The following is a 13,506-nucleotide window of genomic DNA, read 5'->3' as shown; positions in this document are numbered from 1 at the left end:
AATTTTTAGGCATACCCCCCCCACCCCCCCCCCCCCCCCACCCCACCCCAAAAAAAAAAAAAAAAAATCCCAGATCATGCATGCTATATTCTCTTGGCTTCATCATTTGAAGATTCGTCCCCCAGCATAGCTCTCCTTGCACATTTTGTATCAAACGCATCTGCTTCACAATCTTTCAAGTCAGAAGCAGCATCGTCTATTGCCTTTTCCCTTCCTTGCTGGTCTCACCTAACTAAACCCCTTCTCATGGTTGCAGGTGTGCGCTTCCCTGGGTCCATAGGATGGCTATGGGGTCTTTTTTGGTCCTTTGATGGACGGTGTGTATATCCTACTACCGGAATGCTGGCTTATGAATCAAAACTGGAAGCAGTTCTTGAGGGTCTGTTGCAAGGGCATCGTGCTACTGAGGAGCTTAGAGTTGTTGTTTCTCTCATTTGGATGAATTCTAAACAGATTCCAGCAATGTTACCTGCAACTTCGGTTGAGTAAAAATCACTTACTTTCCTTCTGAGATGAGCAGATAGCACTCTGAGTCTTTGACCCCTTTTAGTTGCATAATGTTACTTTATCTCCCCTCTTACCTAGCAAATTTTTTTTTTGGTTGATACAAACAAACAGATAACAAAACTTATTACAAACTACTTGCTATGTGGTTCCATTCTCTTGGTTCTTGTTCCTCTAACGTCGATTCCGCTAAAAGATTAGCCTTCATTAGGAATTCCTGTTCCTCGGATATATCAATAGGAATTGCTTGTATCCTGGCTGCTAAGAATAACAGATCATGGATTGTCTCTATCGGCCATGGAGTAGTCGGCCTCGACAAATATTGACTGATGCATTTCCAGTTGGTTGCAATTAAATCAATCCGAAGGTTGTGATTTAGTGCCAATTGCAGCCTTGATGCTAATCCTTTAGCTATAAATGCTATAAGTGAACTACCGGCTTGTTTGCCACTGAAGCAATATATGATTTTTCCTGATTGAATGATCCCTCCACAGCATCCTACTTCCTTTGTTGACTGTCGCGTTGTCACTGCACAAAATAAGATTATGAGATGCATAGGTACTAATTTTTGCATATGTGAGAATATTATCTCACTATGCTCAACATGAGTTACATTTGGATGGAAATGACCTGAGTTCCCAAGTGGTTGAATTTTCAAATTTTGACACCACGAGTAAATGTTTTTCATCACCCGTTCTGGGTTAGGTTTAGCCTTTCTAAACAGAACTTCATTACGAAAATGCCACACCATGTAGCAGGTGATGATGATGATAGAGAAAATCTAGCATAGCATAGATTTCCCATATGAAGAGTTATAAAACAAATCAAAGCAGAAATTGTTAATGTCGAATAATGGTAACATTTCAGTCCGTAATCCTAGTGGCCCTACAATCCATATTCTTTGTGTCCATTCACAAGTGAAGAAAAGATGCCAACTTGATTCGCCGCTATGACCACAAATCACACATCGATCCGGATTCGTACTCCATTTTGTGAGAATTGCATTTACTGGAATTCTTGCATTGAGCAATCGCCAAAAAAACATAATGACCACCATCGTTTATGTAAAATTGACAGATTGAAAGAAAGTGTGAAATTCATCAATTGTTGATTAGCTAGTTAGTAGTTAGAAACTTTGCATATGAGCAGCTAAGTCTCTAGAAATCATGTTCATCATAAAGCATAACATTATTAATAGTTGATGCTATTAGAGGGCAGAAAGTGAGAAATTTCCGAGTCATATCTACCTCTCATTCTAGCAAATATATTAAACATTTCCCTTATGTTAATTTTTTTCGTTAAATTTTATTGTTAAATATTTTTCTAAAATCCTAAACTATCCTAAATTATCGTATTCACCCTAGTAGTTAATACTAAATTACCCTCAACTAAAATAATTGTTAAAACCAAAAGTACTATAGCTAAATCTCAAATTATCTTTAATTATTAAATTTCAATGTACCTTTGTTTTTTTTAAATCAAACAACTAAAAAAACACATACTACTTAATAAGATGAAGTGTCAACTCTCTCTCTCTCTCTTTAATAACATTTAAATTAAAGAATCGAAGTTAATTAAGGGTGTTTTGGGTCTTAAAAATAACATCAATTGAGGGTGTTTTGGGCCAAGATGTCTCAATTTAAATTAGGGGTGTCAATTTGTAGCCCGAATCGTTAAAATTGAACTTCACCAACCCGTTATAACTCAAACTGGCCCAAATCAAACCTTAATGGGTTATGTTTGGACTGATGGTGGAAGAGTCCTCACCAACTCGAATCCAAACCACAACCAGTTATAACTCGTTTTATAGTTTTACATTAAATATTATTTGAATCATCACATTATCATTAGATAGTTGGTATAGACTATCAGAAAATTTGAGTAGGAATTCAAAGATCAAATAATCATTTTACTACTTGTAAGGGACAATTAAAAAGATTAAGTATGAATTAACGCAAAATTGAATGTATCAAGTTTGTTTAAATCAAGTAAATATTTATCCAAAAGAAATGCATTTCATACATATATACGGGGGAATCAACATTCTCACAAAACAATAATCCAATTTCAAGACAATCAATCATAGTACAAGTTGGACTTTAAAAGGGTTTTTGGTTTGAAGATTTGTTTCAGGAGGACTATCTGGTAGAGCCTGAGGAATGAGCTTGTAATTTCTATGTTACTATTTACTATCTGGGTTCTTGATTTCTATAAGGTGGGCGGGATTTCTACAATGTGAAATGACTTTTCATTTTTTAATAGAAATTGATCAATAGTAATTTTGTTTTCCATAGAATTTTGGCTCTTGTTACTGGATGCGCAACTATTTCTTTTCTTTTTTCTCTTTTTTGCATACCATAAATCATTAGTCCAAACTGTTAGTCAACCTGAGTATAGACCGTTAGCCCAAACCGTTAGTTGGTTCGAACCCAAACCGCTCCAAATCGAAACCATTATTTTGTTAACAGGCAATGTTTGGGCTAGGTGTTTTGAGCCTAAAACCATTAAGCCCAGCCCAACACTGCCCTAAACCGCACCGTTGACATCACTAATTTAAATTGCATTTTGATATCTAGTACATGTTTTTTTAGTTGTTTGACAAAAATTTAAAAAAAAAGGTACATTGGGGTTTTAATAATTAAAGATAATTTGGGTTTTAACTTTTAACTATGGTATTTTGGTTTTTAACAATTATTTTAATTGAGGGTAATTTAGTATTTTAACTACTAGAGTGATTACGTTAATTTAGATTTAAACTAAAAAAATGTTTTCAACCAAGGGTAATTTGGAGTTTTAGAAAAATATTTAACAATAAAAGTTAAATTTAACCTAGAAAGTTAAAAAATGAGAGGTGTTTGATATATTTGCTAGGTAAGAGGGGAGGTAAGTGACATTATCCAACTAAGAGGGGGTCTGAGTGCTATATGTTCAGCTAATGGTAAGTGATATTTATCTTTATAAATTTTTACAATTAATATTAAAAAAATATCATATACTAATTCAAATTCTGCATTAATCTCTCACAAAAAATTAAAACATGTGAAAGCCGATTACAAAGAAGAAACTGCAGACAATGTACAAGCCCCTTATAAATCATCCCTACTAAAAATTGCCGCGTTGGTTTCTAAGGGTTTGTACAAGCTCCAAATCCTTACTTCAGTTCTTTAGCTATGGAAATGGTAAATTGTCACTTTGGTTTCTATGAGTAGGCTGCGAAATTTCGCCCGGTTCGATGGGTTTGCTGCCCAGCGAACCGGCGGCGAGACTTCGCCCATAGTTCGGTAAATTCTTCCCCCCCCCCCAATTTCGGGGGGTTATTTTTTGTCAATTTTGGTTGAAACTTGGTGTCTACTATAATTTGATGCCAATAAACACAGTAGAATGGCTGGTTTTGCCTATAAACTCATCCAAATTGATGTTTTCGATCGGCATATGCCTGACTGTATACCAGTAAAAATGTAATTCTACAATATTATTTTAAACAATTAAACTAACATAAATATGCATAATGATAATAGAGTTTTTACATCATTTAAAAAAAACTATTATACTAGTATACAAATACAAGTATACAACTACGTACCTGTCAATACTCAATACCAAGTACTATGCCTCAGTGGATCCGCCAACTCTGTATTCTGTGATAATATGGTCCAAGGCCCAAAGGGTTCAAGCCTACACTCCATTATTTTTTTGAAGTCACTCCAAGACATCTTATGCTAATGATTGTTGACATGCAAAGAAACCAGAGCTCTGTAATTGGCATCATCTATGGCTGGAAAACTACTCCCATCAGGGGGGTAATGACATTGTATGATTAAAAGGATATCAATATGTTGTCTCCGAGCCAAATGGAGGCATAAACGAGACACTCTGATGATGATGACCATGCGAACCCAAGCTCGTGGAAGATCCATCATTATACCCATGGTAGTGCGAACCCCTAGAAGACAGGTATGTATCATCATGTCCATAAGCGGAAGGGACACCATAGCCATAAGCAAGTGTGGAGCCTACAGACTCCTCCAAGCTCCTGGACCCCATCATTCCCAACAACCTGTCCATCACATCAAAATGGCCATATGAGCCATACGATGGAGTATCGTCACTATAACCATAGCCATACGTCCCATACCCATGCATGTGCTACTGCTCTCCCCCCCCCCCCCCATGAGCCTCCCCCTCCCTAGCCGAGTGTAGTTCGTAGGCGACCACGATAAAGCTCACCACCATGATCGTCATCCTAGGTGGCATGCATGTACTAAGTCTCTCCGATGTATCTCTGGGGGGGATGATGTGTCTCTGATAATGGAACATGTAGTCGCTCATGTACTCCACCACCACCACCAAGACCATCGTTATCATCATCATCCTCATCATCATCATCCCTCCGAGTCTGACTGGGACTGAGAGCAAGAGTGTCATCTGGATCATCCTCGTGCGTGCCAAGTTGCACCATCCAATCCTCATCTGCAGTGGCGGAAGCCACTTGTACATGTACCTGCCCCTCTCAAGATGCCATGTACTCATCTACATCAACTCCCGCAGCTTGAGCAATGACTGGGTTTGGCCTACCTCCAGGCTGGTTTAACACTGGCTCACCCTTGTCCAACAACCAATCAGTGAGGGGATGATGCTCATCTGCAGTGACCTTTTTTGACTGAGGAGCTTCGGCCCGACAATCTCTACTTCCCGAACGCTTTCTTCTTTTTTCAGCAATCGTCCTTCTTTCTTGTTCATTCCCTTGCCCTTTTACGAAGTTGGACAAGTGCCCCTGAGTTATCAACCTCTCAATATCTAGCTTCATATGCCTACACTCATTCGTGTAGTGTCCGTAATCTTTATGGAAATGGCAATACTTTACCATGTTTCTTTCTTCAGGTTTAGCTATCATCCTTGGGGGCCATTTAAGGATACCCTGATTCTTGATTTGCATCAAGATTTTTGACCGTGGAGTATTCAAAGGTGTGAACTCCGAATGGTCGGGCGATTGTTGCCTCCATCCCTAACGAGGTTTCCAATTTCGATCATTATTGGGCGGTTTCGACCCCTGGACTTTTTCAGTAACCTTTTGATCTTCGTTTGAGACTTTGATCACTCCTTGGCGTGCGTCAAGGATCTCCATTACTTCAGCCTGCTTCTAACATCTTTGTACCGATTCAGAATATGTGGCTGGCATATCTTGGAGTAACATCTCCAAGAGTCTCTTGTAGGTGAGTCCGGTGAAGAGTGCAGTCTTGGCCACCTGTTCATCCAAGTTTTCGATCTCCATTGTGACTTTATTGAACCTTTTTAGATAATCTCGAATAGGTTCATTCTTTCCTTGCTTGACAGTGAACAACGTCTCTTCCGTCTTCTTGGTCTGAATTCCGCTTTGGAACAGACTGATGAATTTTCAGGCAGGTTCTTCAAAATCAGCAATTCTTCACGAAGGAAGATTTGAAAACCACTTTTGTGCTGCCCCTGTAAGTGATGACCCGAACACTCTACATAGGATTGCGTCAGAATTTCCAACAACTGCCATTGTCTGCTAGTAATAACTGATGTGGGCAATCGGATCTACCGAACCATCAAATAAGGAGAAGAGATTACGAGGAAACTTGAACCTGGCGATAGCATCCGCAAACGGGGTTTTCCTGATGATTGAGTAAATATCATCAGTTCTCTTACCTCTGTGAGTTGTCCCAACTTCTGATTTATGTCTGCCAATTTCCGATCAATATGTACTGCCCGAGTTGCCTCTGTTCGAACATTGTCTCAACCCAAACGTTAGGATGTTGGCATATGCGTGCGGACCCTAGTTCTAACCTGGTGAGAGTTTCAGTTCGACTCTCCTATGCTCGATCATGCTAATCATCTCTTCTGGGCAATCCTCCAATTCTTCTTTCTCTAGATTGTCCTTCACGACCCCTTCGAGGATCTTGCTTGTAATTCTGGCCTTCAGTTTGCTGTCTATTTCTCTGAGGAGAACGCCCTCGTACTAGAGAAAATCATATCCCACTCCTTTGCGTGCGTCCTCAGACCTCCTCCTAATCATGGGGATTAGGATCCTGAGGAGCCACCAAACTCCTACCCACCGTACAAAGCATTTGCTGCATCTCTAGAAATTGAATCTATATCTGATTCATTTGCTGTTGAAGGTTATTTGGGTTGTTCAGGCGTTGATCTCCAACCAATCCTTCGTCTTCATGAACTTCTCGAGCGCAACTTCCTTCGGGAAGATCTCCTTATGGAATGTCTCCTCCTGGAGGAGGATGAGTATTTTGGTTCCTTTGAGCCTCAGCCGCCGCTGATCTAGTAACCATGACTTTTTGTAGTGTTTCTCATAGACAACGCCAAATGATGCGTTCAAAATCTGCTCATCCTTGAGATACTTGATGAATCACATGTAAAACATTGTTAGACGCAGCCCAACCGTGGGGTCAGGAGGCCACCTCCAAAGGCTAAGTCAGTTATGGAACTTATCACAAAGCTCTAGCGAGTTGTAGAGTAGAAATTGAATATAATAATGAGGAAAACGATTCAGATATCTTCTCTGTGTGTAGGCTACTTGTTTATATAGCTTTTACCTCTTGTTTTCGGTCGTTGGATTCGTTCATGATTCTTCTTGGTGGCCATCCAATTGTAGGGTTTCAAACCTTTTTTGGGGGCGAAAGCAGTTTCCTCTTGAGGCACAATCTTTCCCCCGCATCAGTGGTAGTTTCCATGTTTAACACGGTTGCCCACTCCTCATTGTAGCAGTAACCGTTTATAAGTCAATAATGTATATGAATTATTCGAGGTCACGTTCATCCTTGGAACCGCAAGGTTCCTTCTTGATAATTCAACCAGATGTCCGAACCCGACCGTGGTTGAGCCATCTTCGACTGGGGTCAAAGATTGAACCGAAGGTAGACCCAATTCAGTATAAATTTTCTCGTATCAGATACGCATAGCTTAGGCCTTGTATCTTATGACCTCAAACAAAACTAATTGGAAGACAAGAATCAATGTAGCCAATCCCATTTAGTTGAAACAAGGCTTAATGTTGTTGTTGCTGTTGTTGTTGTGGGGGATTTCTTATGTAGATACATCCAAATGATCTCTGCTGGACTTATTATTCGTTTAACTTCAGACTTTTGAAAGCACGTCTCTTCCTCTTTAGCCGATCCTGTTCTAAGCGATTTGGAACACCGTTGAATTTGGGAAATTAAATATTATTCAGACCCTTGATTCAGATTCTGAATATTGGCTTGAACGCGACTGAAAACATTCAAATTCTACCTTTCAAAAACCATTTGACAACATTCAAGGGGAAAAAAAACAAACAAACATTTGACAATTCTCGATGTTTCAATATGCCCTTGGTTCTATGACGCTTATGAAGATTCTAGCTTCATTGTAAGAAAAACCATGCCTAATGCCGAAGACAAGAAGGCAATAGTTGAAGTTGTTCCCACCTCACTCAACTCCTAGAAGTATCTTCTAGACAAGGATAAGAGAGAGTTTTACCCAAAAAACACAGCTTCAATGAACGATTTCAGTGGTTGAGAGAACTAATCACTTCAGATCGTAAGGAAGGAAAGAGAGGTAGGCAATCTTGGAGCAGCTTGAGAAAAGCTCAGCTTTATCAAATCTTCCTCGATATGGTTGTTAAGGTTGAGAAACCGGGCAAACAGATAAACGGGAGTGGGATAAATGAGGGGTATAACTTTATCAATTAATAAATTTTAAATCCCTAAAATGTAAAGATAAACAATAATATTTACAAGTAAACCCCACCATTTAATTCTCTATTGTTCGATCATATTATCATTCGATCATATTTTAATTACATAGCACGATCAACACCGTTAGCAACAGCTCCCATCACGAAGAAAAAGAGTGCGCAAAGAAGAGAGTTGTTTTTCTCTTTCTTTCTTTTCTTGGGGGGCGGGGACGGCAGCTTTCTCACCACATTTCAGACGAACCTGGAATTATTACCAGTGGCTTAACGAGCTGCTGCCGACCGTGAGATAAAGTGCTTAGCTTCCGACAAGCCACAGAAGTAAACCATCCCTGCAGCTCCAACAGACTAGCATAAACAACAAACTAGCTGTGAATGATCCCTAACTAACTAACCTAACTTTTTACCAAAAAAAAATGATTCCTAACTTAGGTACCGACAACTTCATAGCAGCTATCAAGGCAACCACTCTGCTGGTACAGTCAGCATCCTAATTTTCTTTTAACCTCGCAACAATCACATCAGCATACCAATGACAGCTTGGCTGGTGCCGGTAGTTTATCCATGATGCTGAATGAAGCTCTATATGCTAACAGCCTTTGGAAATCTTGTGGAAGAAACTTCAGCCTTGCAACTTTACTCCTAGCGAGATGGCTGGGACTTGCTTTGAGTGCTGCCTTTGCGCCTTGAAAGGCCACACCCTTTGAACCCTAGGAACTTGCTTCAAAAAGACCTAGCTTTCCAACCGAATTGAAGCTAAGAAACACAAATCTGCACACAGGCACAGAGAAAGCCTAGATTTCCTGCCCAACTGAAGCAAACAAACAAATGCACACACACAAAAAACAAAAAAACCAAAAAAAAAAAACTACATCGTGCATAAAATGTTTTAACCATGGGTGCCACATGAAGTAAAAGCAAATGCATCTCAGATCAAGTGGAGATAGGAGTAATTAACAAGCTAGTGATTATCACAAATGATGCATTGTGCTGATACATGCATATTGTAAACTTACATTGAATACTAGTATTCCTAAGTTCATTTTTACTTACAGTAGATGCAAATTACCCGGGCACGCAAAAGTTACATCCCTCTGTGCTAAGATAATCGTCTGATATAGGTACACAACTTCTTTTCCAGTTTCCTCACACTTTTTGAGTGACGAAGCACATCACTCCAGCCTTCCAAACCAACAAAATGCACAAAAAGCTCATGGTGCATACTTGTAACTATCAGGAGGGTTGGAGGGAAAACTCTGATATGCTTATTCACCAGCACTGTCTTTACAAAATATCAACACATTTTTTATATAAATGTTTCAATACGGAACCAATTCTTTTCCTGCTGTCTTGTTGTAAAACTCGGAACAAATTTCATGGACAACAATTCCAAAAGTTAGGGAACAATCAATTGTCAATTCTTTTATCACTGTCACTCTTGATCAATGGCTCTCCTCTTCCAGCATTTCCATTATCTTCACTTATTTCTTGAGAAGACCCCTCACATTTGGGGCAGCTGCAACTGTTACCAAAAAGCTCTCTGCATAACATTTCCACCTTAAAATCCTCACTACTTAAGCAGTGTCTACAACTGTTGTTGCCCTTAAAACTAACTGTGCAAACTGGATTCTGTAAGCCATCATTCTCAGCTGAATCCTGTCCATTTTCTTTTCCTCCATAGCCTCTACCCGATATATCAGAACTTTTTGATTTTAATTCTACTTCACTACCTTTGTTTCCAGTACCAGTACATGTTTCCTGTGGTGAAAGTTGCAGCATGGGGCTGAAGGCTGGCCTCACCAGTTTTCTCCTCTTATGTTTTGTACCCTCAATGCATCCACTTGTTTTGGTTTCATTACGAACTCTTCGCACTTCGCTCCGGCGCTTAAAGTTAATGACAGGAATCTCTTCAGCCACTTCCTCACTGCTCCACCCATCCTCTTCACTGGGCAAAGCAACATCAACAATCATCTCATTCTTTGATATATTCTGAAAGTTTTCATCATCATCATCTTGTCTTGCAATAAATTGTTTAGTTTTCAACATGGTTTTCCTTGGGCTGTTATAACCATGGCGTAATACTTTAAGGTCCTCTGATGTCATATCCACAATGTACCCATAATTGCCCCTTAATTGCCCAGTACCTGGTTGGGCTGTACGCAACCGTGAAAACACACTGCATCTCTTCTCCTGATTATCAGAGTGCAAACCCATGGAAATTTGATCTTTGTTGCCATAACTTGGGTCACCTTTTTCATAATAGCCGTACTTTTTAGATTCTAAATGAAAACCATCCTTGGGTAGACAGAGTTGACTTGGAAAAGGTGCAGAGGAAGTAGAAGCTTCATAATGCTGATAACAGGATCCTTCATGGACATAATCTGGCTTTGATGCAACAGGAAGACCAATATCCAATGCATAAGGGGAACTCTTATCTGTAAGGAAAGCAAAATGTGAAGACTTTGTTGTTGCCCTTCCATCATCTCCACTCCTTATGAATGGCATAGGATTAGCATAGGATAAGCCTTCAAAATCTGTCACTCCTATTGTCTTGTTCAGCAAATACCCAGCCCCAGATGGAGTGCCAGAACTCGAGGTCCCATAATTGTCTGGGGAAAGTGTCAAGGGAATGAAATCCCCAAGATTGGTAGACCAATCTGGATTATGCAATTTACTGAAGTTCCTGGGCTCAGCAGGGGAGTAAACGAATTGATCTTCAGATGATGGATGGATTCTGTCTGCTATTTTCATTGAACAAGAAACTTGTCCAAAAGACAATGATTGCCTGTACTGAATGCCAGGAGATTCAGGGTGACAATAATCAACACTGAGTGTACTGACAGGTAGGCTACTTGGCATAATTGCATCTCCATGAAATTTTGAAGCAAGCAAATTTGATACTAATGATTCTTCCAAGTGATTTCCAGTTGACAACCTATGATACCCTTCAAGTAAAGGATCATTTTTGTCTAATTTGTGGTCTTCGGAATATCCTGATGAATCTAGGTTAGACCAAGGCAAACCTTGGTTCCGAGTCGCATCAAATGGCTCCATGCTTCTGTCTATGACATGACTATTTTCTTCTCTAGGCATAGACAAATCATGGCTCCTAGTTACTTCACATGGCTCAATGTGACAGCCCATGTTAAGATTATTTTCTTCTTTATAGGTTTTCAAAAATCTGGAATCCCAATTGGATATCTTAAAATGTCTACTAATTTTAGTTCTTGTAACTAAAATTGGAGTTCGCAAGTCTTTCACAATTCTTGACTCAAACAACTGTAGAAGCCTGTCAACCTACAAGTTCATGGGGGGGGGGGGGGGGGAAGGAAAAAGAAGAGACCCAAAAAATTAAAAAATTAAAAAGAAGAAGAGAAAAAAGATCAAATTAGCTGGCTACTTGCTATTCCATTGGCAGCTGCATTGATGACATGTAAAGAAAAGAAACTACCTGATCTTCAGATAGACCAAAGTTGAATTTGTATGGACTATAGTAGTTGTCCTTTATAGCGTCACAGAAATCATATTCAGAAAGTGGATTGCAGACCCAGATAGTTCTGAAACAAATCTGAGCAAAAAAGGTCAAGAGACATTGACTTAGGGAAGATAAAAATTGCAAAAACAAACTTGTTAGTGAGTAAAAGCACATGAGATGGGGCAGGAACGCAAAGGGAGCAAGAAATTTACCAACAGTACCTGTGCAGGGAATTGTTTGCCTGATGACTTGAATGCATCCGGGATGAGATTCATTGTACCATTACAAGATGCCTGAAATACTCCATGCAATTCTCTTTTCTCAAACTCAAAAAGAAACAAGAACATTCCATCTCTCACTTTCTTCACAAAGTTAGATTGATTAGATGGAAGCCCAAAAACTTTCTTTCTGAAACATTCTTTCTTTGTGGAACAGTTAGACATGAAGATTGCACCAAAATCAGGAATACTTCCTGAAACAGTGTGCTGCTCCGCTTCAAACTCCATGGATCTCCTTGGAGACAAGCTACCAAATTTAACAACAATAATGATTGCCATGGCAGAAGCAGAGTCCTAAAGTAAAGGAATGAAAGCAAAACAGAACTTTCCGTCTTTAATTTGCTAAGAATTTAACACCATTATAAAATTTCAGATATTGGATCTAGATAGAGAGACTTCCGAATCCCTTAGACCATACAAGTTAGCCAATAACTATAGCTTGATATAATTATTTATGATAACTAGGACAGATAAATAAAACTAAGAAAGGAAACTGAGTCATCTAATGGGCAAAATCTGTATGAAGAACGCAAGCCAAAGGCCGCGCACAAATGAGACTGTCCAATCAATACGATGTCTACTTGAATATTAAAAAATAAGAATAATAAAACCTAAAACGAGAGAAGAAATAAATAAATAAATAAGCACGAAACAAGAGTATATAATCAAACGTTTCATCTATTCTCCTGTGCAGAAATCATTCCTGATTATAAGAACAAGAAGAAGAAGCATAAAAAGAAACACAATCATCAAATAAAACGATAAATCTATGAATCACACAGCACCAATTAAAAAGAAGGAAAACAGAGGGGAAAAAACAAAAAGCAAAAAAGTAACGAAACAAACTACCACCAAGAGATGAGGCGGATGCTGGGGAAACAGTTGAAAGCCGATCGTTACTACCGAGCTTGGAATAAGAATCCAATTTTCTCCGGAGTAATATGAAATCAAATCTCGCTCAATCACTAATAGCGAAAACAAGAGAAAATCCAGATCCAGAAGCGCAAGTACAGGGGCTTTGGCGTTAAATACTACGGGGCAAGGCAGGGGTGGTGTATTGGTCTGGTGAGTCGGTGACTGTTCATAGTGGACGCGGGGACGTGAGATCAGCCGGGAGTCGGAATTGGATTCAGTTTCGTCTCGTTTGTCGGTGGGGGTCGGGGTCGGTTCGGTGGGGTGGCCCGGTGGGGTGCGTGGGGGCGGGGACTGGGGAGTGGATTTTGTCAAATTATTAAAATGTCCTTAGCCACATGCTAGCCTAAGGGTTTCAATCGGTACGGTTTCTGTACGGTATCAAATTTATACGATACGGTTTCGGTATTTGTAAAAACGGTTCGGTACGATTTTGGTATTCAATCAGTATGGAAAAACGGTTTAAACACGTTATCTAATGTAGTACACTTTTGGTATGAACAAACCCATGCCACTTTTATTATTAGTTCATTAAGATCCTAATGAAATCGCAACCAAACACTCAATAGAATTTGATATTAACAAAATCAAAGCAAGTAAATCTAATTAATAGAGATAAAGACAAGTAAATC

General features: G+C 39.4%; 2 protein-coding genes across 5 annotated transcripts in view; one reads left to right on the top strand and one right to left on the bottom strand.

Moving 5' to 3' along the window:
* Positions 1–1,378, top strand: part of LOC149026478 (cytochrome C oxidase biogenesis Cmc1-like protein) — a 46,150-nt gene extending 44,772 nt beyond the window's left edge. The window contains exon 3 of the mRNA XM_089146783.1: positions 257–1,378. The gene's annotated coding sequence lies outside the window, so the exon portion shown is untranslated. The remainder of the gene's footprint in view (positions 1–256) is intronic.
* Positions 1,379–8,025: 6,647 nt separating this feature from the next.
* Positions 8,026–13,061, bottom strand: LOC149026477 (DCD (Development and Cell Death) domain protein). Of its 4 annotated transcripts, XM_089146780.1 has the most exons (4): positions 12,812–13,061; positions 11,897–12,209; positions 11,661–11,777; positions 8,027–11,506 (listed from the first exon to the last, which is right to left on the bottom strand). In XM_089146780.1, exons 2-4 carry the CDS (start codon positions 12,188–12,190, stop codon positions 9,617–9,619), a joined length of 2,301 nt encoding a protein of 766 aa, XP_089002906.1. In that variant the 5' UTR covers positions 12,191–12,209; positions 12,812–13,061; the 3' UTR covers positions 8,027–9,616. The 4 variants fall into 4 exon arrangements, with proteins under 4 accessions (XP_089002907.1, XP_089002906.1, XP_089002904.1 ...); XM_089146781.1 differs by lacking the exon at positions 12,812–13,061 and having other exon boundaries at positions 8,026–11,506; positions 11,661–11,766; positions 11,906–12,040; XM_089146778.1 differs by having other exon boundaries at positions 11,897–13,061.
* Between the last annotated feature and the right edge of the window lie 445 nt (positions 13,062–13,506).

Source organism: Hakea prostrata, chromosome 2 (genome assembly GCF_041222555.1).
Source record: "Hakea prostrata isolate BN-2017 chromosome 2, UWA_Hpros_2, whole genome shotgun sequence".
NCBI classification, from domain to species: domain Eukaryota; kingdom Viridiplantae; phylum Streptophyta; class Magnoliopsida; order Proteales; family Proteaceae; genus Hakea; species Hakea prostrata.
Note: the sequence above shows the minus strand (reverse complement) of the source record. Positions and strands in the feature narration are given on the sequence as shown.

What these genes read in the sequence shown, in the direction of transcription:
- LOC149026477 (XM_089146778.1), bottom strand. Translation starts at nt 12,241, where the DNA reads ATGGCAATCATTATTGTTGTTAAATTTGGTAGCTTGTCTCCAAGGAGA. An exon ending in TCCCTGCACAGGTACTGTTG is followed by an intron (nt 11,778 to 11,896) that starts GTAAATTTCTTG and finishes TTTTTTGCTCAG; the next exon opens with ATTTGTTTCAGAACTATCTG. An exon ending in TTGGTCTATCTGAAGATCAG is followed by an intron (nt 11,507 to 11,660) that starts GTAGTTTCTTTT and finishes ATGAACTTGTAG; the next exon opens with GTTGACAGGCTTCTACAGTT.